Below are 27,570 nucleotides of genomic sequence, written 5' to 3'. Positions count from 1 at the left end.
GATGGCAAAAACCAAAAACTGAAGTATAATAAAAGGATGAAAATACCCACACAGGAAGGCACTCACAAGAATTGAGCAGCACAGTACGAGGGAGAGAACACACACATCCTAACAGCTCTGCAGAAAAACAAGGACTGCAGGACCCGCGAATGCGCAGTGAGATACTGCTAGAACTTTCTACCTTACTAGCCTGCTTGTCCTCTGAGAAACATGAGGTATGAGATGAAATATTAAATAACCTTCAGGAATACAAAATACTATGTACAGCAATGGGTTCTAGTGGCAGTTGCTAGATATTATAAATAGCTGATTTGAGGCAAAATTAAAATGCAGTCAACAGCTAAACAAAACCCAGTGGGAGTTATTTGACTTTAATGTGTCTAAAGTGTATAGACTTTATGAACCTGCTTTGCAATCTGTTGAAAACAGAGATCATCAAATTAAGTGCCCATACGTCACCTTATCATTCATTCAACAAAATACATTCTATAAAAATCAGGACATCTTACATTTACAAATTCTCAAAAAGACAAGGGGGCCCTTTTACCAAAGCTTAGCACATGCTAATTCTGTTTACTGCTGCACATCCTGTTTTGTATCTATGGGCCACGTGGCACTTATCACACACAATGTCCATTAGTACACTAAGCTTTCCTGAAACACAGAGGTCCCTCATATAGATTCAAAAAGCAGAAACAGAATCATGTCTGCTTTAAATAACATGAAACTTTAATTGTGAATGACATTTTTAGAAAAAAAAAAGTATCCATACAAGGAAGAATATAAAACTATTTTACTGAAAATGGTTCACCAGTATTTACAATGAAGTAAACAATATACAGGTCTGGGAGTATTTCATTTACTATAAAGACAGTATTTTCAACTGGCTCCTGTTGAACCAAACTCTGATCTCATGCATTATGTTCAAGTGTGTGATGGGAAAAGATTTAAAGAAATCACACATCACTAAGAAGACTATAAAACAAGGTTTAAACACATCTGGTTGATGCAATAGACACTAACTTATAAAAAAAAAAAAATACATGTTACAGAAGCAGTAATTTAATTGTACCAAAAATCTGAGAAATGAAGTGTACTATGGAAAGCCTTTGATTCTTTCACAAAATTTACCTGCACGTTGTCAATGGCAAAAGCATACTAGTTCTCACATCCCCCACCCGCCACAAAAAAATAAAATTAAAAAAGTAGTAACAAAAAAAAAAAAAAAACCTTCGTAACGCTAAGTTTCTCACAAATGTTGAGATTTGTTTTTGTTTTTTTCACAGACTTTAAAAAGCACCAAGACTTATTGTGCTTCATCTTCGGGACATGAATGCCAAGTTAATCGTTCTTCATAAAATGCGATCACAATCTGGGGACATTTCACATTGGCTTCCTTCGCTGGCACCAGGTCTGCCTCATCAGAGTCTTTCCTGTGATACAAATAAAAATTAAGATAAAAAAAGTTGCAAACATATGAAATTGGTGACTGGATAACACTGGGAATGATGTAAAATTATGTGATCCTCTCCCAACAAGTCTCAATTCTATAATTAAGAATACAGAAAACATTTATACAGTAAACCAGCTTATCATGCAGCCAACTATCTAAAGGACCCAGTCTGATGATTCAACCTCTCACTCATTTTCTTGCCTGCCATACATATTTTATCCAAGTCCAGCATCTGGATACCTCCCCCCCACCCTCTTTAAATATAAAAAATAAAAAAAATGGCTGGATAACATCAGTTACAGCACATGGGAAATCCAAGAATGAACATCTTTCTCCATCTTGACTATTATTTCAAAGGTGATAAGGTGGGCACCTACCGGTACGGGAAAATTAGGCTCTTACCTTGATAATTTTCTTTCCTTTAGTCACAGCAGATGAATCCATTAACTGATGGGTTGTATCTGCCTACCAGCAGGTGGAGATAGAGAACACTGAAAGCACATGGTGTTTCTGGATGCCTAGCCCCCTCTGCCTTCTGTATATGAAATTTCCAAAGCAGAGTGAATAAGAAAGGCAAAATAACTAAACGCCCCTGAACCGGAGCAATAACCAAAGAAGGGACGTTAACCTCCTGCAATAAAAACAGCATGTAGTAACTCTGATAGCTTGTCTTCAAGTACTCCTGATGAGGCACAATGTCTGTATGCAACATCTGTACAAAAACTAAAGTCAGACAAAGGGATCATGGATTCATCTGCTGTGACTAAAGGAAAGAAAATTATCACGGTAAGAACCTAATTTTCCCTTGTCATCAACAGCAGATGAATCCATTAACTGATGGGATGTACCAAAGCACTTCCTAAGTAGGGTGGGAACAGGCAACTCCGCGAGCAAGCACTTGCGCTCCACAATGCGCATCCTGCCGCGCTGCCTCATCCAGCCTGTAATGCCGCACAAACGAGAGCTGAGAAGCCCAGGTAGCCGCACAACAGATCTCTTGAAGAGAAAAGACACCCGTTTCAGCCCACGAAGAGGACATTGCCCTTGTACAGTGCGCTTTAAACGCATCAGGCGGCAACCGCCCTGAAAGCAGATAAGCAGAAAAAATGAAGTCCTTAAGCCAGCGGGCTATAGTGGCCTTGGACGCTGGAAACCCCCGTCGGGGACCTGCCAACAGAACAAATAAATGATCAGAATTCCTAAACTCATTTGACATCTGCAGATACTGCCACAGAGCCCTGCGGACATCCAAAAGGCGCAATTGCCCAAGGGAGTCCGGAAACTCCTCCTTACAAAAAGGAAGGAAGAAAAATGGGCTGGTTTAGGTGAAAAGCTGAAACCACCTTAGGCAGAAAGGAAGGCACCGTACGAACAGTTACTCCGGATTCCGAGAACTTTAGAAAAGTATCAAGACAGGAAAGAGCCTGAAGCTCAGACACTCTTCTTGCCGACGTCATTGCCACTAAAAAAACTGTCTTGAGAGTCACATCCTTCTCAGAAGCCAGTATAAGAGGCTCAAACGAAGATCGCTGGAGCGCCTTCAACACGAGCCCCAAGTTCCAAGCCAGACAAGGCGACCGCAAAGGAGGATGGAGACGAAGCGCCCCTCTGAGAAATCGTACAATATCCGGATGCGCAGCAAGGGACAAGCCGGAGACTTCCCCCCGGAAGCAGGCTAACGCTGCCACTTGAACTCGAAGGGAATAGTAGGCCAGGCTCTTTTGTAGCCCGTCCTGCAAAAGGTCCAGCAAAAGCGAGACTGTCGCCAGAGTCGGAGAGATACACTTTGGAGTAACACCACGCCTCAAAAGTGCGCCAGATCCGAGCATAAGTCGCAGAGGTAGACCGCGTGCGAGCCTGCAAGAGCGTGGCAATAACCTTATTAGAATAGCCCTTGTCCCTCAATTGCGCTCTCTCAAGAGCCAGGCCGTAAGACCAAAGCGGCAAGGGTCTTCCATAGTCACCGGACCCTGAACTAAAGTTCGGAACCCGAGGCAAAAGAACAGGCGCGTACACCAGCATCCTCCAGAGATCCGCATACCATGGACGCCTTGGCCAATCCGGGGCGATGAGAATCACCAATCCTCGGTGCAGGCTAATCCGAAGTAGTACTCGCCCTATCAAGGGCCAAGGAGGGAACACAAACAGGAGGCCTGAGGGCCAAGGTTGAGCCATGGCATCCAACCCCGCCGAGCGAGGATCTCTCCTGTTGAAAAAGCGAGGGACTTTGGCGTCTACGCTTGATGCCATGAGATCCAAGCCTGGAGTCCCCCATTTGGCATGAATCTGAAGAAAAACTTCTTCTGCCAGTTTCCATTCCGCCGGGTCGATTTGATGTCTGCTGAGGAAATCGGCTTGTACGTTGCTCTGTGGCTATGTGAGCCGTGGACAGCAGCTCTAGGTGGCGCTCTGCCCAGTCGCAGATCTGAGATGCCTCCGCAGCCAGGGCCCTGCACTGAGTGCTGCACTGACGATTGATGCAGGCCACTGCTGTCATGTTGTCCAACAGAACTTGGACAGAAAGACCCTTCAGCATCCTGTGGAAGGCCAGAAGAGCCTGGAATATCGCTCAGTTCCAAGCGATTGATGGACCATCCCGCTTCCACGGTGGACCAAAGACCCTGAGCATAGCGTCCCCAGCAATGAGCTCCCCAGTCCGAAAGGCTGGCATCCGTTATCACCAGACATCAAATAGGAAGAGCCAGTGGTATCCTCTGCTGCAGCATGCTGTCGGAAAGCTGCACTGTGCCGCAGGAAGCCACCTTAGTCTGTGTTGGTATTCCTGGGAAATCGGAGACCATTGCTGAAGCACAGCAAGCTGCAGCGGCCTCATGTGAGCTCTTGCCCAGGGAACCACCTCTACGGTGGCTGTCATCGATCCCAGGAGCTGAACAAAGTCCCAAGCTCGAGGGCGAGGCATCCGCAGGAGCAGGCGGCCCTGATTCTGAAGCTTGAGACGCCTGTTGTGAAGAAAAACGAACCTTGAAGCCGTGTCGAACCAGACCCCCAAATACTCGAGAGACAGAGGGGGCCAGGTGACTTTTGGGCTTATTGACTACCCAGCCCAGAGTCAGAAGAACTGTAACAACTCTGGCTGTGGCAAGTTGGCTTTCGTCTGCCGAATCCGCTCTGATGAGCCAGTCATCGAGATAAGGGTGAACTCTGATACCCTCTCGCCTGAGAAAGGCAGCCACTACTACCGTCACCTTGGAAAAAATCCGAGGGGCAGTTGCCAAGCCGAAAGGCAAGGCGCGAAACTGGAAATGTTGGCTCAATACTGCAAACCGGAGAAACCGCTGATGCGGCGGCCAGATGCAAATACGCTTCCTTGAGGTCCAGAGATGTGGGAAACTCTCCTGGCTGTACCGCCGCAATGACGGAGCGCAGGGTTTCCATGCGGAAGTGTCGCACGCCTAAGGCCTCGTTGACTCTGCGTAAGCCGAGGATAGGTCTGAACGACCCCGCCTTTTCGAGGCACAGTAGCGACCGCGTTCGGCGGGAGAAACCGGAACCACCACTCCGAGCTTCAGGAACACCTGCAAAGTCTCATTTATCACCGCATCGGGACTCCAAAAATGCATCTCCCACCAGAGCAGCGAATTCTAGTCGGTAACCTTCCCTATCAGGTCCAGGACCCACTGATCCGAAGTAATCTTGGTCCACCCCTCCAGAAAGAGGGAGACGACCCCCTACTGCGGGAACCAACGAGTGGACCAGCGCCCCATCATTCTGGAGGACGCCCCTGATCTCCTGGACGTTGCCCGGACGCCGCAGCACGTTTGTCCGAACGAAAGGAGTTCCTCTGCTGGAAACAGGTACGTTGACCAAAACCCGCAGAGCGCCCTGGGCGATACCCGTGAACTTCGCGAAAACGTGGCCTGGAAGAGGAAGGAAAAGAAGGACTTTTGGAAGAAGGCCTCAGCCTATCCTCAGGAGGCCCCGAAAAGGTAACCTCACCAGTCTTTTAGAGGCCATGTCAGCCGCCCAATGCCACAGCAAAAGAAGGCAGTGGGCAGCAACCGTCACCTGCTTAGCCGAAGCTCCGACCAGATCATAAAAGGCATCAGCCAAAAAAAGACAGGGCAGACTCCATACGCAGGCCGACCTCAGCAAGGGAACCCGCTCCATTGGCGGGCTGCTCAACCGCCTGCTACAACCAGGAAAAACAGGCCCGGGCTGCATAGGAACTGCAAATAGCCGCCCGTAAGGAAAGGCCCGAGATTTCAAAGGACCGCTTCAGCGCGGATTCCAGCCGCCGGTCTACCGGGAGAGTAGTCTTTTTAGTCACAGCTGTGACTAACGCATCCACTTTAGGCATCCCAAAGAGGGCCAACTGACTTTCACTCAAAAGGGTAAAGGTGACACATAGCCCTGGCCACTTTCAAGGGACCATCAGGGTCAGACCGTTTAGCTGAAATAAGCTCTTGGATGGAAGCATGCACGGGAAAAGCCCGAGAAGGCTTCTTAGTACTAGCCATCCTAGGATTAACAGAAGCGGCAGCGCCCTCGTCAGGCTCTTCAATACAAAGGGCCTGTAAGGCATCAGAAATTAGAGCTGGCAGCTCGTCGTGGTGGAAAATCCGAACTGCTTTAGGGTCATCCAACTCCTGTGGCAAGCAGCCACCCTCATCTGGATCATCAGTCCGTGAGGGCCTGCCAGACCCCTCAGACTCCCCGAAACTAGACCACGGGGGAGAACAGAGTGAAAAGTCCCCCTCAGATGGGGTATTCACTCGTCTACGCTTAGCATCAGCCAAAAGCTCGGGGAAAGAAATAAAGTCTCCAGCAGACGCTAACTGGAGGCAACCCAGTCCGAAAGGAATTGTCAGGAGCCTCAGGCAGTGCTCTTTTTAACATAAAAGCCTTATGCATCAGCAGCACAAATTCAGGGGAGAAAAACTCGCTCTGTACATCCGCCCCCACATTGGGGGAAGCAGAGGAAATAGCTTCTCTAGAAACCTTGAAACGAGGCGTCCCCCTGCACTCAGACCCCTCCGCAACCGCGAGGGTCGAGTCACACGGCGACTCCAAGATGGCGCTCGCTGCTAACTCCGTCGGCCGTGCCAGCATTAACATCTAAGCAGCATGTGCTGCAAAACTTACCCCGCAAAGGGATAGGGAAAACCAAGTATGCCTTTAAAGTGGGCACCATCAGACACAATACCCCCTGCTCTACTGGCAAAGCACAGGAGCCACCCCAGGCAGAAATCCAGGAGCTGAGAAAGTGACGTCCACACCTGCTGGGAAACATACTGAAGGCAGAGGGGGCTGGGCGTCCAGGAACACCATGTGCTTTCAGTGTTTTGTATCCCCACCTGCTGGTAGGCGGATACAACCCATCAGTTAATGGATTAATCTGCTGTTCATGACAAGGAACCACTATTTCTGGGATAAGCAGTATAGGGTATGATACATACCTGTAGCAGTTGTTCTCCGAGGACAGCAGGCTGATTGTTCTCACGACTGGGTGACGTCCGCGGCAGCCCCCACCAACCGGAAATAAGCTTCGCGGGACGGTCAGCACGCAGGGCACGCCCACCGCGCATGCGCGGCCGTCTTCCCGCCCGTGCGCGACCGCTCCCGCCAGTTGAATGACTAGCAAAAAATATGAAACACACAACTCCAAAGGGGAGGAGGGAGGGAAGGTGAGAACAATCAGCCTGCTGTCCTCGGAGAACAACTGCTACAGGTATGTATCATACCCTTTCTCCGAGGACAAGCAGGCTGCTTGTTCTCACGACTGGGGTATCCCTAGCTCTCAGGCTCACTCAAAACAAGAACCCAGGTCAATTGAACCTCGCAACGGCGAGGGTATAACAGAAATTGACCTACGAAGAACAACTAACTGAGAGTGCAGCCTGACCAGAATAAATTCGGGTCCTGGAGGGTGGAGTTGGATTTACACCCCAAACAGATTCTGCAGCACCGACTGCCCGAACCGACTGTCGCGTCGGGTATCCTGCTGGAGGCAGTAATGAGATGTGAATGTGTGGACAGATGACCACGTCGCAGCCTTGCAGATCTCTTCAATAGTGGCTGACTTCAAGTGGGCCACTGACGCTGCCATGGCTCTGACACTATGAGCCGTGACATGACCCTCAAGAGTCAGCCCAGCCTGGGCGTAAGTGAAGGAAATGCAATCTGCTAGCCAATTAGAGATGGTGCGTTTCCCGACAGCGACCCCTAGCCTGTTAGGGTCGAAAGAAACAAACAATTGGGCGGACTGTCTGTTGGGCTGTGTCCGCTCCAAGTAGAAGGCCAATGCTCTCTTGCAGTCCAATGTGTGCAACTGACGTTCAGCAGGGCGGGTATGCGGCCTGGGGAAGAATGTTGGCAAGACAATTGACTGGTTAAGATGGAACTCCGACACCACCTTCGGCAGGAACTTTGGGTGGGTGCGGAGCACTACTCTGTTGTGATGAAATTTGGTATATGGAGCATGAGCTACTAGGGCTTGAAGCTCACTGACCCTACGAGCTGAAGTAACTGCCACCAAGAAAATGACCTTCCAGGTCAAGTACTTCAGATGGCAGGTATTCAGTGGCTCAAAAGGAGGTTTCATCAGCTGGGTGAGGACGACGTTGAGATCCCATGACACAGCAGGAGGCTTGATAGGGGGCTTTGACAAAAGCAAGCCTCTCATGAATCGAACGACTAAAGGCTCTCCAGAGATGGCTTTTCCTTCCACACGATAATGGTAAGCACTAATCGCACTAAGGTGATTCCTTACTGAGTTGGTCTTGAGGCCAGACTCTGATAAGTGCAGAAGGTATTCAAGCAGGTTCTGTGCAGGGCAAGAACGAGGTTCTAGGGCCATGCTCTCACACCACACGACAAACCTCCTCCACTTGAAAAAGTAACTCTTTTTAGTGGAATCCTTCCTAGAGGCAAGCAAGACCCGGGAGACACCCTCAGACAGACCCAACGCAGTGAAGTCTACGCCCTCAACATCCAGGCCGTGAGAGCCAGAGACTGAAGGTTGGGGTGCAGCAACGCTCCGTCGTTCTGCGAAATGAGAGTCGGAAAACACTCCAATCTCCACGGTTCTTCGGAGGACAACTCCAGAAGAAGAGGGAACCAGATCTGACGGGGCCAAAAGGGCGCGATCAGAATCATGGTGCCGCGGTCTTGCTTGAGCTTCAGTAAGGTCTTCCCCACCAAAGGTATGGGAGGATAAGCATACAGGAGGCCGGTCCCCCAATGGAGGAGAAAGGCATCCGACGCTAGCCTGCCGTGTGCCTGAAGTCTGGAACAGAACAGAGGCAGCTTGTGGTTGGTCTGAGAGGCGAAAAGGTCCACCGAGGGGGTGCCCCACGCTCGGAAGATCTTGCGTACCACTCTGGCATGGAGCGACCACTCGTGCGGTTGCATGACTCTGCTCAGTCTGTCGGCCAGACTGTTGTTTACGCCTGCCAGGTACGTGGCTTGGAGGAGCATGCCGAACCGACACGCCCAACGCCACATCCCGACGGCCTCCTGGCACAGGGGGCGAGATCCGGTGCCCCCCTGCTTGTTGACGTAATACATTGCAACCTGATTGTCTGTCCGAATTTGGATAATTTGACAGGACAGCCGATCTCTGAAAGCCTTCAGTGCGTTCCAGATCGCTCGGAGCTCCAGGAGGTTGATCTGCAGATCCTTTTCCTGGAGGGACCACAGACCCCGAGTGTGGAGCCCATCGACATGGGCTCCCCACCCCAGGCGAGATGCATCCGTCGTCAGCACTTTCGTGGGCTGCGGAATTTGGAATGGGCGTCCCAGGGTCAAATTGGTCCGGATGGTCCACCAGAGCAGTGAAGTGCGGCAACTGGTGGAGAGGCGGATGACATCTTCTAGATTCCCGGTGGCCTGGAACCACTGGGAAGCTAGGGTCCATTGAGCAGATCTCATGTGAAGACGAGCCATGGGAGTCACATGAACTGTGGAGGCCATATGACCCAGAAGTCTCAACATCTGCCGAGCTGTGATCTGCTGAGACGCTCTGGTCTGCGAAGCCAGGGTCAAGAGATTGGTGGCCCTCGCTTCGGGAAGGTAGGCCTGAGCTGTCTGGGAATTCAGCAGCGCTCCTATGAATTCCAGAGACTGAGTTGGCTGGAGATGGGACTTTGGGTAATTTATCACAAACCCCAGCAGCTCCAGAAGTTGGATAGTGCACTGCATGGACCGGAGGGCTCCTGCCTCCGAGGTGTTCTTGACCAGCCAATCGTCGAGATATGGGAACACGTGCACTCCCAGCTTGCGTAGATAGGCCGCTACCACCACGAGGCACTTGGTAAACACTCGTGGGGCAGAGGCGAGCCCAAAGGGCAGCACACAATACTGAAAGTGCCGTGCGCCCAGTCGGAATCTGAGATACTGCCTGTGAGCTGGCAGTATCGGGATGTGAGTGTATGCGTCCTTTAAATCCAGGGAACATAGCCAATCGTTTTTCTGAATCATTGGCAGAAGGGTGCCCAAGGAAAGCATCCTGAACTTTTCTTTGACCAGGAATTTGTTCAGGCCTCTCAGGTCTAGGATGGGACGCATCCCCCCTGTTTTCTTTTCCACAAGGAAGTACCTGGAATAGAATCCCTGCCCTTCCTGCCCGGGTGGTACGGGCTCGACCGCATTGGCGCTGAGAAGGGCGGAGAGTTCCTCTGCAAGTACCTGCTTGTGATGGGAGCTGAAAGACTGAGCTCCCGGAGGACAATTTGGAGGCAGGGAGGCCAAATTCAGGGCGTATCCGCACCGCACTATTTGGAGAACCCACTGGTCGGAGGTTATGAGAGGCCACCTTTGGTGAAAAAATTTTAACCTCCCTCCGACCGGCAGATCGTCCGGTACGGACACTTGTAGGGCGGCTATGTTCCCGTGGATCCAGTCAAAAGCCCGTCCCCGGCTTTTGCTGTGGAGGCGCAGGGGGCTGCTTAGGCGCACGCTGTTGACGAGAACGAGCGCGCTGGGGCTGTCCCTGTGCCTGACGAGGCCTTCGGGCCGGCTGGTTGTACCTACGCTTTGCAAAAGAATAGGGTGCAGCCTGCCGTGCCCGGGAAAAACGCCCACCCGTGGGGGCGGGTGCTGAAGGCGCCCGGTGGGAGAGCTTGTCGAGAGCGGTTTCCCGCTGATGCAGTTGGTCCACCATCTGCTCGACCTTCTCACCGAAAATGTTATCCCCCCGGCAAGGGACGTCAGCCAGTCTCTGCTGGGTGCGGTTGTCCAGGTCAGAGGCACGCAGCCATGAGAGCCTGCGCATCACTATACCTTGGGCCGCAGCACGAGATGCCACGTCACAGGTGTCAAAAATCCCCCTGGACAGGAACTTTCTGCACGCCTTCAGCTGCCTGACCACCTCCTGATAAGGCCTGGACTGCTCCGGCGGGAGCTTATCGACCAGGTCCGCCAGCTGTTGCACATTGGTCCGCATGTGGATGCTCATATAGAGCAGGTAAGATTGGATGCGGGTCACGAGCATGGAGGATTGGTAGGCCTTCCTCCCAAATGAGTCCAGAGTGCGAGACTCCCGCCCCGGGGGCGCCGAGGCGGTATCCCTCGAACTCCGTGCCCTCTTGAGAGCAGAATCCACGACCGCTGAGTCATGGGGCAACTGGGGCCGCATGAGCTCTGGGTCAGAGTGGATCCTGTACTGGGACTCTGCTTTCTTGGGAATGGTGGGATTAGTTAGTGGTCGCACCCAGTTCCGGAGCAGCGTCTCCTTCAGGACATTGTGCAGCGGTACCGTGGAGGACTCTCTAGGTGGTGATGGATAGTCGAGGACCTCGAGCATCTCGGCCCTCGGCTCTTCCACAGAGACCACGGGAAAGGGAATGCTTATAGACATATCCCGCACAAAGGAGGCAAAGGAGAGACTCTCAGGAGGTGAGAGCTTCCTCTCCGGTGACGGCGTGGGGTCCGAGGGAAGGCCTGTAGACTCCTCGGAGGAGAAATATCTCGGGTCCTCCTCTTCCCCCCACGAGTCCTCGTCCTCGGTATCGGACATTAGCTCATGTAGCTGAGTCCGGTACCGGGCCCGGCTCGACGTCGAGGCACCGAGGTCTCGGTGTCGTCGAGCGGTGGACTCCCGCGCCGGCGGGGACGGAGCTCCCTCCATCGACGTCGACGGGGACTCCACCTGCGTGGCTGTCGAGACCGGCACCGCAAGCGGCGGCGGTGTCGACTGCCCCGGCGCCGGGCTAGAGCTCGCCGGCGCCACAGTCATCGGCGCCGAGGGCGCAAGCACCCCCGGCGCCGGCACAGCCTGGCGCATCAGCCCTTCCAGGATCCCCGGAAGGATGGCTCTGAGGCACTCGTCCAGGCCCGCTGCCGGGAAAGGCGGTGGGGCCGGTAAGGGTGTCGGTGCCGGAAGCTGCTGGGGGCCAGGAGACGGCACCGAGGTGCCGGAACCCCGACGCGTCGGTACCTCCACCACCGACGGAGATCTCTCCTCTCTGCGATGACGCTTCGGCGTCGACTCCTCTTCAGGGTGCACCGAGGGCTCCCGGTGACGGCGCTTCTTGTCTTTTTTCCGGTGCACGTCACCGGTGCCGGAGGGCATGGAGGAGGAGGAGGTCGATCCCCCTTGGTCTCGGGGTACCGGGTCCGACAGGGTTCGGTCCCGTGGCTCACGAGTTGAGGGAGTGACCGGGGCCGACTGCCCACGCGGTCTCTCTACCCCACTCTCGCCGGCGGACCGGCGGGCCGACGGGACCTGTTCTCCTGGGGTCGCTGCCATCGGTGCCGATGTCTCGGGCATCGATACCGGTACCGAAGAACCGGTCTTCGATACCGATGCCGTCGAGGTCGACGTCGAGGGGCCGGCGCAAGTTCCAAAAAGACGGTCCCGCAGAACTTGCCTCGCAACCTGAGTCCGTTTCCGGAGACCGAGACACAAAACGCACGACTTGAGATTGTGCTCCGGCCCGAGGCACTGGAGGCACCAAGCGTGGGTGTCGGTCTGCGAGATCGGCCGGCCGCAGCGACCACACTTTTTAAATCCACTCGGGACCTTCGAGGACATCGACGGAAAAATCGCGTCGGCGAAGTCAAAGTCGGCAATGGTGGCTAAAATCACACCACGAAAATTGTAACCGACCGAGCGGCCACTAGGCCGCAACGAGGCGTCCCCGCTAGAAAGCGAGGGAAAAGAAGGAGCGCGTGCTCCACACGCGCAAAATTCTTTTTTTTTTTTTTTTTTAATAAAAGAGAAAGAAGAAGAAGAGGCCGAACAGGCCAAAAGCGACGATCCGCGTAAACGCGGTCGAAAAAATCCGGCGGCTGAAACGAGAGAGAGGGGAAAACACAACTCTCTCAGTCGCGGAAAAAAAGTAACTGGCGGGAGCGGTCGCGCACGGGCGGGAAGACGGCCGCGCATGCGCGGTGGGCGTGCCCTGCGTGCTGACCGTCCCGCGAAGCTTATTTCCGGTTGGTGGGGGCTGCCGCGGACGTCACCCAGTCGTGAGAACAAGCAGCCTGCTTGTCCTCGGAGAAAAAATGTTTTGTGCTTTTTTGGGATCTTGCCAGATATTTGTGACCTGGATTGGCCACTGTTGGAAACAGGATGCTGGGCTTGATGGACCTTTGGTCTTTCCCAGTATGGCAATACTTATCTAAACAAGAAAAAAAAAAAAAAAAAAAAACGCCTCTGCCTATTTAAATCTGCTAGAAATCTAGAAACGGAGACCTGAATGAGGTCTTGGTCCTCCGATCACACTTTGGATGTTCCCTTGTCAGAGGCCTCATGCCCCTCCCCGACGGATCCCTTAGTGAAGGGAGAGCTAAACCCGGAAGAGGGTGATGATCCCGCGGTAGCCAGGTTGTTATGAGACAGGAGTTACCTTCGCTGATGGCAAAGGTGCTGAGTATTTTGGCCATGGAACCACTAACCTTGGAGGCAGCTTCTCATCCCGTCAGGTCCTCGGGTTTCATTCTGAGCTCAGGGAGCACCCCAAAATTGTATACAGAAGTGCCAACATATAGGTGAGCTTTTAAAAACATCCAGATTTGTGCAGTCTGATATAGGTCACAGTCCATGTGGACGATGCATGTATTGTAAATTTGCCTTGACCATCAATTATGTTAATACTAGATGTTGAGCCCGTGAAAACGCGCTACTTTTGGAATGGGGGAGGGGGGTTCTGAGCCCCCCCCCCCCCCCAGAGTCGCCGCCGCCGCCCCTCCACTCGGCCCGAGCAGCACTGTAAACTCACATCAGCAAAGCTGCCGTCGGGGCAGGCTTCCTTCTCTGCCTGTGTCCCTCCCTCGTGTGACGTAACGTCGGCGAGGCGGGACAAAGGCAGAGAAGGAAGCCCGATGGCAGCTTTGCTGATGTGCCTGCTGCTGCGTGCTAATGTAAGTTTACAGTGCTGCTCGGGCCGGGTGGAGGGGCGGCGGCAACTCCGGGGGAGGTGGAGCGGTTCCGACGTCTGCAGCATGCCAGTAGAGACTTCCCTCTCTGTCCCGCCCCTGTATTGAAGCGGGGGCGGGGCAGAGAGGGAAGTCTCTACTGCGCATTTGCGAGTGAGTACGGGTCACTCGCCATTTATATGTTTGATTCCCCACACAATGAATAAGTTTTACCTCAGAGATATTACAACATGTGCAAGTAGCCAAGTAGTTTATTGTATTATGTGCCCGTGTGATTTATACTACACAAGTCACACTATACATTGTAAGCCACATTGAGCCTGCAAATAGGTGGGAAAACGTGGGATAGAAATGCAACAAATAAATAAAATAAATAGTAGGAAATTTAAACAGGGTTTGGCTGAGCACATTAGTAATATTAAAAATCAGAGAATGGAAGCTCCTATAGTTTCCCACTGGGTTTCAGCACATTATTCTCTGGAAGATATGAGATATCACCACCTCTATACATTTTGATCTGTATAAGCGCCACACATCTCATATCTTCCAGAGAATAATGTGCTGAAACCCAGTGGGAAACTATAGGAGCTTCCATTCTCTGATTTTAACCCATTTTTCTTTCTTGATGTACCTTTGTATTCTTCAAACTCAAGGTACATCAAGAAAGAAAAATGGGTTAAAAGTCTACCTTGCCAGGTAATCCAGGTGTTTTGGAGAATCTGAATATCAACAGTGGCTAACTGGCTGAGCGTTTTAGTTAAATACAGAAATCGGAAATGTGAGTATCCAGCGTGCTGACATCTCCTATTGATGGTATACCCTCTAAACAAAGTCTTAAGTCCACTCAGATCTATATCATTATGTGATTGTTTTACTTAAAGTTTGTGTGCCAGCTAAGTCCACCTTAGAAACCCAACTAAAGTTGGAAATAATTACACTAAAGGGGCTGAGAATATATGTCCATCTAGAAACATAACTCCCTGAAAATGTACCAGAACAGGACAAAACTTGGCATTAAGGAACACCAGTAAATATGGTACAAGTTCAAAAATGGGCAAAATTGGACCTGGGGTCCAGGGTTCCACAGAAAGCACCCCCCCCCCCCCCCCAAAATGGCTCAAGCATTTCTATGCAAAAAGGAGTTCCAGGTTCCGTAACACAAACTTTAGAGCGAGATGTGTTAAGTTAGAGAACTAAGTATATATGGACAGAAGACCTTTTCTGTATACAAGTTACTTTCAGCCCAGCCTTCTCAAACCCCACATCTAAGTACTGGCTGCTTTGCCCTGCCAAGGTCCTGTGCATGCTTTGGCCTCCACTTTACAGCAAAGACTACTACAATAAACTATAACAAGATTTCATCATTTAAAATGAATTTGTCATCTCACATGCACTCAACTCCTAACCCACATGTTGTAACAGGGTTAATCTTGCATTTCACTACTTTCTTCCCATACCATTTCATAAGGAACATTAGTTCACCACTGCTATCTGTAGCTCCAATTATTCGTTCAGGATCAAGACCTCGAGCAAATCCTCGTGGTTTGTCAATCTGTTTTAAGAATAAAGTTTTAGAATTAAAACAGGATGCTTAAGAGTAGTAATCCTGATTATGCAAATATTTACTACATTGCTTTTAACGGAGTGAATGTTGAAACCCACTATCTATACCAAAACTAAAAATGGAAACGCAGCAAACAGTAAAATCCACACATTACTACTACATAAGCAACTATTTGGAGCTTAAATTACCATAACACACAGAAACATATCCAAACACAAATCAGTTTCAGAAAGGCAAACTGTATATACATTATAAAACCAAGATAGCTAGTAACAGTAAATAACAGCAGATAAAAACATGCAAGTTCCATCTGGTATGTTAAGAAAAGTAGACAGTGTTACGCTAGCAAAAACATATATATATATATATATATATATATACACACACACACACACACACAAAAACAACTTACAGAGTCTCTCTTCTTCTTTGATTTACTGTCATCTTCACTGTCGGACAAAGATTTTCTTTTGTTGCTGTCTATTTTTTCTTTACCAGCTTTTTGTGAATTGAGGAAAGCTTCAATTAATTCTGGACAATCCAAGTTTTCTTCTGGTTCCCACGTGTTGTCAGCACTGAAGCAAAAACAAACCAAAGTAAGAACTCTGTGGCATTCTTAGTTTAAAAGTATACATTTCTTGCCAGTTACCAAGAGACTAGTTTTGCAGACCAAGAATATTAGCCCGTGCTGAGTCATCTGGTTTGCCTGAATTCTTACCTTTACACTCCCAACTGGCAAGAACAATTTAGAGGAACTAAGTGGCTCCTTAAAGATAGTAGCATTGGGGGGGGGGGGGGGGGGGGGGGGGGGTAGAAGAGAACAGCTGCAGTCCAAGCTAAAGTAGGAAGTCCCAACAACCACAGAATCTCAAAGCACCACTAGCTTGTGCAGTACTTTCACCCACACAAATATGGCCAATAGTCAAATACATTTTGGAAATTATCTTAAAGCTAAGTTACTTACCTAAGGCAGGTGTTCTGAGGACAGCAGGCATATATTTTCACATATGGGTGACATGATCCATGGAACCTATGTGGACACTGCCAAGCGCAGTGTCACTTTAAATCTTGGAGGCAGTACCCCCACCGTGCAAGCGTGAGTGCCTTCCTACCCAACGCATGAGCATGGGACCAGGACATGCAGTACAGTGTTAACACTAAGACAACTCCAAGGTGAGGTGGGATGTGAGAATATATGCCTGCTGTCCTCGGAAAACATTTGCTACAGGTAACTAAGCTTTCTTCAAGGACAAGCAGACATAATATTCTCACAAATGGAACTCATTAGCTATCAGGCTCACAATAAAGATGAATTTTGTAACTAAGTAAATAACGGGCCAGAAGATACTGTTGGATTTTAAACAGTAAAAAGTTTCTGCAGGACTGCTTGTCCAAACCGGCTAACCCGCCTGGAATACTGCTTCAGACAGTAGGAAGCAGTGAAAGTGTTGATAGAAGAGTACGTAGCCGCACTGCAAATGTCTTAATAGAGGCAGAACGGAAATGGGCAGCCGCCATCACCCTCACAAAACCTGTGAAAGAGTCCCTCAGGAGGGGATTTTCATCTCAGAGAAAGAACAGAGGCTAAGTCCATTTGATTCCTCCCCTCTAACAGCATAGTTATAATCAGCTGCTGGAGTCTGTTCAAAAACTTAGAACCTTGAGAACTGGATGGAAGGTACCTTCAGAACTACAAAACAAGTTGAATGACATTCTTTTCTCTCTTCTGAAGGTGGAGCTGGAACCACCCCCTTTTAACTAGAGTAACTTGAATAAAGGTCTGTCAAACTGCAGCTACTTTTTAGCAAGAAGTGGAGGGATATTCCAGAAATGTCTTGGGAAGAGGCTGAGCAAACTCCAGAGTGTAATCATCCTTCTACCAAAGGCACCAGAAAGCCTTTGGCAACAGCAATAACCCTGTAATGTTGCCAACAAACTAAAGCTGTGCTATTAAACAGCAGGAGATACAAGGTAAAGATCACGGTATATAAGCGACCCCACACAGAGGTCTCCTGTTCCAAAAAAAAATGTTCCACAACAGATACCACCAAGTCTAAAAGAAGCCCCACAGAGGTCCCTCAGTTTCATGTCTCCTTAGTAAGGGGGGGGGGAGAGAGAGAGAGAGAGAATTAAAAAAAAATTATCAAGGGACGAAGACTAAAAAGTCCATCTTAAACCAACAGTAGGTGCTGGACCCACACTTTTGTAAATTGCTGCTCCAGGAAGCAGGGTCCCATAAACTCAAGGGTTGTCCTGGGCTGCAAAGCTCTGCTCCTCCTGATTAAGTTGGTTCAAAAAACTCTGTGCTTCTGCCACCATATTGAAGAATAATGTCTTTGTCTGATGAATGACTCTTAGTTTGGCTGGATAAACAGTGCAAAAACGAATATTTCTGGAATGAAGGCTCAAACAGACTGGAGCGTATGGACAATGTCCCCCGCCCCCATAGATTCCGACATGCCGATTAAGTGCAAGTTATTTCTCCGTGACCTGTTTTCAAGGTCCTCAATTTTCTCCTCCAACGCTGCAACCTTAGATTGTAAGCTGGCTTGAGTTATCAGACACTCCTTGTACCCCGTCTTCCAAATCGCTCGTGCACTTTTGATATATGACAAACTCACAGTTAAACTTGTCCAGGTTTGCTTCCATCCTTTCCAATTTTGACTCTATAGGCTGTAATTTCCTGGCTTGCACAACTTCCAAAGCTGCAGTCACCTCCACGGCCCACACCAAGCTTACCGCCGATATGGAGGGGCTAGCAGACATCACCATTTTGGATTCCAGCATTCGCCCGTGATCCTTTTCCTTTCAGACTGATCTGTCTGCAATGCGGTTTCCAAAAAGAATGGCAGGCCTCGTGGGCTGTGGTTACAAAAGCCTAGATCACCCTCCATTACTGAATTTATGGAAAAGACGCTGGTAATAGTGCGGAGGCACTGGGGAGATGGCAGAAGAGCAGATCAGTGTCTTCCCTTCAGCATAGTGTCAAGTGACTCCCTCGCATATTACATCTTCAAAGACACGTCAGTGTCCCTGCTGCGCATGCGAGAGTGCTTTCCCATATACTACGAGAGACGGGACCAGCAGGCTTCTCTCATCTGCTGTGAGGAGAAGACGAGCTGTTTTGTGGCTCCCTCACTGGATCTGGTGCAGTTAGTTCTTTTGGAGGGTTTTTCATGCCTTCCCGGTGGGATTTTAACCAGTGTTTCCCATTTTTCCCTTTTGGGGCTTCTTTCCTTTTACTCCTTATAGGTTCATTTTTTCCCCACTTTTAAAAGTTTATTATTTTTTTTCTGTGCTCATTAGGCCCGAGCTCCGGTCGGGCTCTTATCTTTATGCTTTTTCTTGGTGATTTGCCCCTTTTTAAGGTCACCATCGAGTCGTTTCATTTGGCCATGGCTGTTCTCTTCCATGTCATTGAAGGTTCCAAGTGGCTTTGTGCCCGGTGCAATAGGACCATCTCTGGTAAGGACACCTATTCTTGGTGTCTCTAGTGTTTTCGGGCCTGAACACACCCTTCCCAGCTGGCCTAAGAAAAGGACTCAGCTGGCCAGGGAGGCTCAAAGAGAAAAAACGTGTTTGGAAACTCAAACAAAACCTCAACGCCAGCACTGAGCTTTGCACCGGCATAGAGTGCACTGTTCCCTATAGCCGCTAGGCCCTTGTAAGACACCGGGAGTATTTTTTATGGTTCCTCAAAGTCCGGTGCATAGACACCAGCACCAGAAACATCAACATACATGGCCGCACAAACTGGAGTACACTGGCATCGAGAGTTTCCATTGCTGTCGACATTGGGTGCTTATATTGGGCCCAGGGACCAGTCATCATCAGACCTGACACCGAGGGCACCCTAGGGCTTGACAGTGTCCTCATCTGTGCTGAAGGTTCATGGAGTGGACTAGGCCCTACAGACAGTCCACCCAGCTTTTTGTTTCTTTTGATGGGGGTTGCCATCGGGAAAACCCCAACTGGCTTGCAGATTACATTTCATTCATTTATGCCTAGGCTGGGCTGATTCTTGAGGGTCAGTCAAGGTTCACAATGTCAGCCATGGCTGCGTCAGTAGCCCACTCGAGGTCAGCCTCCATTGAGGGGCCGGTCCAGAGGGACGCTAAGGAAAAAGATGCCCAAAATACATAGTTTCCACAGATTGCTACGTGCAGAGTCTTCAAGAGACTCCACTCTGCAGTTCTGGGGACCTTTAAATGCTGCGATCTCCTCAACCGGGATAGTAGTCTTCGTTGTCACAACTTGAATGTTTCACATTCCTGAGAAATTACTGGGTAAAGCCTACCAGTAAAGTTACTCACTTGTAGAATGTGTTCTTTAAGGACAGCAAGTCAAGTATTCTCACATCTGGGTGACATCAGGACGCTGCTAGAAAATTGTTGAACTCACTAGTCAGCATTGGATGACATCACCCAGATGCCAAGAATACAACGGCCTGCGTGTCTTTGGAAAAACTGCTTAATGTGAAAGCTATCATCCGGAACCTCCCAATCTGCAGAAGTGATATCACCTGAATGATAGTGAACACCCTGGAAGGCCTTCTGATATCAACCAAAAGGGGATCTTGGGAAGCAGAACTAGAGACTTACCGTTGAAGTTTAAGAATGGATAAAACCTGGGAAGTTAAATAGCCAAGTCTGCCCTATCAAAAATGTGGACCATAGAAGGATCCTCTTCCAGTAGAACTTCATTCCCTTCAAAGAGAATGTCTTCCTCATGCCCAAACTGCTGTTCTGCCAAATTTAAGTCTAGTTCCTTCTTAGGCTTTTTGTAGGCTCTGGAGCTATCATCCTGATCTACCCCTTCCAACCCAGTCCACTTAACATCTACAGTAGGAGAAGAAAAACATGGACATTAGGTAAAACAAAAGTTGAGGGTAAAACTCTGTCCTAACAAGAGATTCTGTGCAACAAAAGAGAAACAGAACAGTGCCATGTTTTTATCCTGCACCAGCAACCTTGCATGGAGGCTGGTCTGACAAAGAAAACCAAAAGGAGTAAAAAAAAAAAAAAAACAGCCTTCCAGAACAGCCCTTTTTCTTCTTTCAGGTAAACCAGTGTACTTAAATAAAAAACAAAATCAGAAATGATACAGGACTCTGCTGAGCAGCAAGTAAATTTGGGCACTCAGGGCCCCCCCCCCCCCCCCCCAGTTAGTATGTCATTCGTAAGCATTTGCCAAGGCCAAAAATATGAAACCAATAACAACCAGAAACCATCCTCACTATGAAAAACAGAGAACCAAATAAGAACTTCAAAATAACTGCAATTTGATCCAGAAATCAGAATCCTTTCCGTGTTCCCATATCTGTCTGAACTCTGCAAGAGAGAATCCGGAAGGAAAAAATAGCCACAGGTTACGAGCTGATGAGACAGGAAGGATGGGAGTGTTATCCACAGAAAGAGAGAATGGGGGAGGAGAGGTTGGTTTAGGGGGAAAGGTGAAATTAGATCTTACCTGCTAATTTTCTTTCCTCTAGACCCTCCAGACCGGTCAAGACGCGTGGGTTATGTCCTCCTACCAGCAGAGGGAGACTGAGAAACACTGAGCTTTTGAATACTGTATATATAACCTGTGCAGTACATCCACTAGCCAGTATAACCCTGACAAAGCAGAGAAAACCAAAACACCAACTACAACTAACAACCCTGTACGTGGTCACTGCCAACTGGACACTTTCTTCATATCTTTCATTGTGCCCTTTTTATTGTGTGTGCTTCCACAGGTGGACTCTCAAACACGGTCACACCTAACCAGACTCATACCAACAAAAGTCTGAAACCATAGAAACCACACTCAACAGCTGCCAAGATAGAACAACAGAGAGACCAGACCAAACCAACCTCCTGGCCTAAAGTACAGACAGGGCGGGCCTTGACCGGTCTGGAGGGTCTAGAGGAAAGAAAATTAGCAGGTAAGATCTAATTTCACCTTCCTCCACGACCCTCCAGACCGGTCAAGACGCGTGGGAAGTACCAAAGCAGTAAACATCCTAAGGGCGGGATCCACGAAGGCCAGAGGTCAACACTGCAGCCCCAAAGCCTGCCTCGTCCTTGGCATGCACATCAATTCTGTAATGTTTAACAAACGAATGCAATGACGACCAAACCGCCGCTCGACAAATATCTAACGGCGGAATCATACTACTCTCCGCCCGGGAGGTCGCCATTCCCCTGGTAGAATGAGCCGAAAATTCCTTAGGGACCATGCGGCCCTTCAGCAAATACGCCGACGCAATTGACTCCTTCAACCATCTAGCTATCGTAGCTTTGGAAGCTGCCGCGCCCTTTCTTGCACCACCATGGAGAACGAACAAGCGATCAGAAAGTCTATAGTGCCGAGTTCTGGAAATTTAACAGCGCAAGACTCTTCGCACATCTAACTTGGCCAGTCGACGCTGCTCCGCATCCCCCGCCAAATCACCCAAAACTGGCAAGGAAATAACTTGATTCACATGGAACTCTGAAACCACCTTGGGCACAAAGGACGGCACCGGGCGCAACGAAACCTTCTCCTTGGAAAAAGACAAAAAGGGTTCTCTACAAGACAAAGCCTGAAGTTCCGACACCCGCCGTGCTGAAATAATAGCCACCAAGAACACCGTCTTTAGGGACAGATCCTTATCCGAAACAGAAACCAAGAGCTCAAACGGCGGCCTCACCAAAGCCTCCAGCACGAGATTCAAATCCCACGGAGGCACCATCCGCCGCCGGGGCGGTCGCAGTAACTTAACGCCCTTCAAAAATCGAACCACATCAGGACTAGAAGCTAACGACTTCCCCTGGATCTTCCCACGAAAACACGACAAAGCTGCCACCTGCACCTTCAAAGAAGACAAGGCCAGACCCCTGTCCATACCATCCTGCAAAAACTCCAAGACATCTGTCACCGACGCTCGAAAGGGAAGAACTTGTCTACCTGCACACCAATGCTCAAATACTCTCCAGACCCGGACGTACGCCAACGAAGTGGACTGCCTACGCGAACTCAACATCGTATCGATAACTCTGGACGAAAAACCTTTCTTCCTTAACCTGTGCCTCTCAAGAGCCAGGCCGTAAGCGAGAACCGCTCCGGATCCGGCATAACTATCGGTCCCTGACACAACACCACTGACTCTGACAACGGCAGAGGGTCCGCTACTGCCAACCGAACCAGATCTCCGTACCACGGCCGACGCGGCCAATTTGGGGCTAACAAAATCACCTGACCGGGGTGCCGAGCAATGCGCTGAACCACTCGACCGACCAACGGCCATGGAGGAAACACATACAGCAACTCCTTGGGCCAAGGCATCAGGAGCGCGTCTATGCCTTCCGCTCGAGGGTCCCTCCGTCGACTGAAAAACCTCTGAACCTGGGTATTGCAGGCCGTTGCCATGAGATCCATCACGGGAAGTCCCCAGACCGACACAATGCGATTGAACACCGCCCGATGAAGCGCCCATTCTCCTGGGTCTAGAGAATGCCTGCTTAGGTAATCTGCCTCCACGTTGTCCACTCCAGCCACATGTGCCGCGGAGAGCGCTAGAAGATGAACCTCCGCCCATTGACACAACAGCGCCGCCTCCTCCGCGACCGCCTGACTCTTTGTGCCCCCCTGACGGTTGACATAAGCCACGGCGGTGGCATTGTCGCAGAACACCCGGACTGCTTTCCGCAACAGCACACTCTGAAACGCCAGCCGAATGGCCCGAGTTTCCAACCGATTGATGGACCACTGAGCTTCTACCTGAGACCAGCGTCTGTGACGAGAACCACCCACTGTGGAGCCTCCAACGGCATTCCCTTGTCCAAATTTCTTGGGTCTAGCCACCACCGGAGACTGAGGCGTGGGTTTACCGGCAGCCGAAGGCGCACGTCCAACCCCTGCGACAGGGGTGACCACCGACTGAGAAGAGCTGACTGCAACTGCCGCATGTGCGCCCGGGCCCACGGAACTACCTCTATGGTGGCCGCCATCAACCCCAGGACTTGCAGATACTCCCGGGCCGTCGGAGCCGCCTCCGACAGGAATAGACGAATCTGACCCTGCAACTTGCGAATCCGAGGGCCCGGCAGGAAGACTCGACCGCTCCTGGTATCGAAAAGAACCCCCAGATACTCCAGCGACTGCGACGGCACCAGGTGGCTCTTGCCGAAGTTCACTACCCAGCCCAGAGACTGAAGAAACTGCACCACCCGAGCAGTAGACACCTCGCTCTCCGACTGGGACTTGGCCCGAATCAACCAATCGTCCAGGTACGGGTGCACCAGAATACCCTGCTTCCGCAAGGCCGCCGCCACTACAACCATGATCTTGGAAAATGTTCGAGGAGCCGTTGCTAATCCGAAAGGCAGAGCACAAAACTGAAAATGCTTCCCTAAAACCGCAAAGCGCAGAAATCGCTGATGAGCGGCCCGAATGGGGATGTGCAGATAAGCCTCCGTCAAATCCAAAGACGTGAGAAACTCCCCTTCCTGCACCGCGACAATGACCGACCTCAATGTCTCCATGCGAAAAGAGGGGACTCTGAGAGCTGCATTGACCGCCTTCAGATCTAGGATAGGCCGAAAAGCATCCTCCTTCTTCGGGACCACAAAATAGATTGAATAGCAGCCCAAGTGGCGCTGAGCGTGGGGAACAGGGACCACCGCCCCCAGACTGATCAAGCGAGCCAGAGTGTCCTGCACCGCTGCCCGCTTGAGCCTCGAATGACAAGGAGACTCCAGAAACCTTTCGGGAGGCGAGCCGTCGAACTCCAGAGCGTATCCGTCTCGCACCACCTCGAGAACCCATTGATCCGAAGTGATTTGGGCCCAGTCCTGGTAAAACAGACTCAGCCGAGCCCCTACCCGAACCAGAGCCTGGGCCCGCACACCTTCATTGCGAATTACGCCCCGACACCTGTCCTCCTGCGGGAAAATCACGCCCTCCGCGCCGATTGCCCCGAAAGGACTGAGTGCGCTGAAAGAACCGACCTCTAAAGGAGCCACTAGTCCTCCCGGGCCTATACCGGCGAGCCTCCTTAAACCGACCTCGGGAGGAAGTACCCCTGGAAGCCGCCTTAGGACGAAAATCCGGAAGACGAGGGGCCTTGGCATCGCTGAGCCCGCGCACCAACTTATCCAAATCCTCACCAAAGAGCATGGACCCCTTAAAAGGAAGCGAACAAAGCTTGGCTTTGGAAGCCGCGTCTGCGACCCAACCTCGCAACCACAGTGCCCTACGTGCCCCCACCAGCATAGCCATATTCTTGGCCGAGGCACGGAGCAAATCATAAAGCGCATCCGACAAAAAGGACGATCCCATTTCCAATTTGGCTAATTCCTGCACCCCGGAGGTCCCAACCTCCACCGAATCATCAAGCAGCTTCTCGGCCCATCGGAAACACGCCCGCGCAACCAGCCCCCCACAAACCGAGGCCTGCAGGGCCAGGGCCGACAAATCGAAACTCCGCTTGAGGAAGGACTCAAGCCTCCTATCCTGGGGATCCCGGAGAGCAGTCCCCCCGTCCACCGGAATAGCCGTGGCTTTTGTAACTGCTGTCACCACTGCATCTACTGTGGGTGCCTTAAAGGAATCTCTATCTTCCTGTGGGAGCGGGTACAGTCTAGACATTGCTTTAGACACTTTACAGGGAGAATCCGGCGAATGCCACTCTTGAAACACCATATCCCGGAGGTCCTTATTCATGGGAAAGGACCTAGCCTGCCGCTGAATCCCCTTAACCAAGGGGTCCACCTGTCTAGCCTCCCCCAAAGCCGCCTCTGGCTGCTCAAACTTAAGGGTGGAAGAGACCTGCTCAATGAGCTCCGCAAGCTCCTCCCTGTGAAAAATCCGCACTACAGAGGGATCCTCCCCAGGAACCACCAACTCCGGATCCTGAGGACCCTCAAATCCCTCAGGGTCCCCTATATCACTAAAAGCACCTTCTGATCCTACAGGAGAGAATCCCTCCTCGTCGTCCCACTCAAAGCGAGGCCTCTTAGTCACTACCGAACTAGGCCCCTCCCCTAAAGGTGTGGGTCCCGCCTTCCAGGCTTGATAGAGGGTCCATACAAAATCCGGAGGAAAACCAACGCCTCCTGTACCCTCAGGCACCCCCTTCGGAGCCGATCCGGGAGCAGCAGGGCCAAAAACAGCTGATTCCGCCGGACGCGCGGAATCCAAAATGGCGGACGTTCCCGCCAAAACTAAATTCGCCGAAAACGTCCCCGCCGATGCTCCTGCCGCCCCCGACACCCCCGAACTCGCTGGGACCTCCGTACTCAACACCGGAGGTGCCGCCATCGGCGAGGCCTGCTTCGGTTCGCCGCACAACCGGCACTGACCTCCCGGAGCTTCTACTCCTCGGCGCGCGACAGCGAAGGAGTTTGCCTGCCATGATCCCGAAGCTCCCACCACGCTGTGCAAAACGGCGCCAAAAAGAAACTTCTCACTCACTGTTCCCCAGCACAAGCACTCGCACTGCTCTCACTCGCTACTAACAGGGAACGAACCTGCCGTCCGTTCCTATGAAGAAATAGCTTCAGATAGCTCTTAAAGAGACATCACCCAAATTTTGGCAGCTGAAAAGTGAGGGGCTCTCAAGGCTACAATATTAGAAAAGCAGCCGAGGCACAAAGCTGCCAGAGTCTCCAAAGAGAGCAGCACAGGGGGAGGGACCTGAACACAGGTGTGACACCCCAGGGGGGAAAAACTGGGCCCCACTGGACCCAGGGCCCCGAAGCACTTACTTTTTTTTTTTTTTTTTAACCCACGTACAGGGAATAGTCAGAACAAATTAAATTTGGCAATAAGAGAATAAATCCCTTAACCGTATAATCAAGCTACCTCACCAGACTATTGAAGACTGCACAGGCTGTCCATCTACCTCTGCTGAGACTGAGAAAATACTGGCTAGTGGATGTACTGCACAGGTTATATATACAGTATTCAAAAGCTCAGTGTTTCTCAGTCTCCCTCTGCTGGTAGGAGGACATAACCCACGCGTCTTGACCGGTCTGGAGGGTCGTGGAGGAAGATAAGTATTAGAAATACTTGCTCCACTGTGCTTCTCACAGTAAGTCTTACCTACTACTCAACCACACTAACTGTATAAATACAAAAGTTGTCTTAAAATGTCTGACAAAAGGTGCAAAGTGTATATGGTACTCTGGCCTACCAAGCACCCTTCCCCACACTCCTGCCTTTTCTAGAGGAAATATATACATGAATGTAATCTGTCATGCATATTCATTGTAAGTATCCTGAAAAACTAATCCTGAAAACTGTGTTGGGAATCCCTTCTTTAGAGTGAAGCTAGCAAACAAAATAAAAGCACTGTTTTGCTGGGTGGGGAGGCTGGTGTCAAGTTAAGCACCCTAGGGAAGCCTTTCGCCTTGTGTGCACCCCTTCCATTTACTTTCAGACCCCATGTCCCTTTGCCTTGAGATAAAAACCATCAAAAATCACTACAATATGGAGAGGAAGTGACGTCACGTCAGCGAATGGCTGAATAAAATTGGAGCTCCCGCGATTCAGCCAGTAAAAAGCAATAATTAGCAGCAAAATTCGATACCTGGAACGGGAATCGGAGGACATAGTGAGCGCCCTTAGATATGGCAGCGAATCGGACTAAGGAACCAAATCTGTCGGCGTTCTCGTACCAGCAGCGCCAGAGAGCTGCAGAGACGCAGGGGGAAGAAAATGGCGCCCATGCAACAGTAGCGAACCAAAAGCATACGGACCCTCTCCAGCGAGAGATAATAGATGGTGAAAGCGCGGCCACTCCAGAAATTTGGGCCAAACTCTGTGGCTGGATAGAAGAAATTAAAACTGGCATAACAGATATGCGCCAGGACTTTGCACAGCTGGGAACGGATCTCAGGGCGGAAATAGCTGAACTGGGAGCACGTGTAGCAGAAACGGAGGCAGGAATGGAGGAGTGTGCGGAGTCTGTTTCTGTACTGGAGCAGCAAATGAAAGATCAAAAAGCAGAGACAAGATATCTTCTGGATAAAAAGTCGAAGATCTTGAGAACAGGAGTCGTCGCACAAATATCCGAATCAGAGGCGCACCAGAACTCCCTGAATATAACGACTGTGGGCTGGTCACGCAGGGGATAGCGGCCCAACTGTTGTCTACCTCAGCGGTACCATGTGCTCCAGTATCAATACGTCTGGAGAGAGCACACAGGGCGCTGGGGATGAGGAAAACAAACCAGCCAAGGGATATAGTT

General features: G+C 50.6%; 1 protein-coding gene across 7 annotated transcripts in view; it reads right to left on the bottom strand.

Annotated features, from left to right (window-relative positions):
* Positions 1–706: 706 nt before the first annotated feature.
* CBX3 (chromobox 3) overlaps positions 707–27,570 on the bottom strand; it is a 38,847-nt gene continuing 11,983 nt past the window's right edge. For all 7 annotated transcript variants that reach the window (XM_030202252.1, XM_030202217.1, XM_030202227.1 and 4 more), the window contains 3 exons: positions 15,769–15,931; positions 15,250–15,344; positions 707–1,433 (listed from right to left, as the gene is read on the bottom strand). In XM_030202252.1, coding sequence (XP_030058112.1) covers positions 1,307–1,433; positions 15,250–15,344; positions 15,769–15,931 — 385 coding nt within the window. In that variant the 3' untranslated portion in view covers positions 707–1,306. The remainder of the gene's footprint in view (positions 1,434–15,249; positions 15,345–15,768; positions 15,932–27,570) is intronic.

The sequence above is a fragment of the Microcaecilia unicolor genome, chromosome 1 (assembly GCF_901765095.1).
Source record: "Microcaecilia unicolor chromosome 1, aMicUni1.1, whole genome shotgun sequence".
Classification (NCBI taxonomy): Eukaryota; Metazoa; Chordata; class Amphibia; order Gymnophiona; family Siphonopidae; genus Microcaecilia; species Microcaecilia unicolor.
Note: the sequence above shows the minus strand (reverse complement) of the source record. Positions and strands in the feature narration are given on the sequence as shown.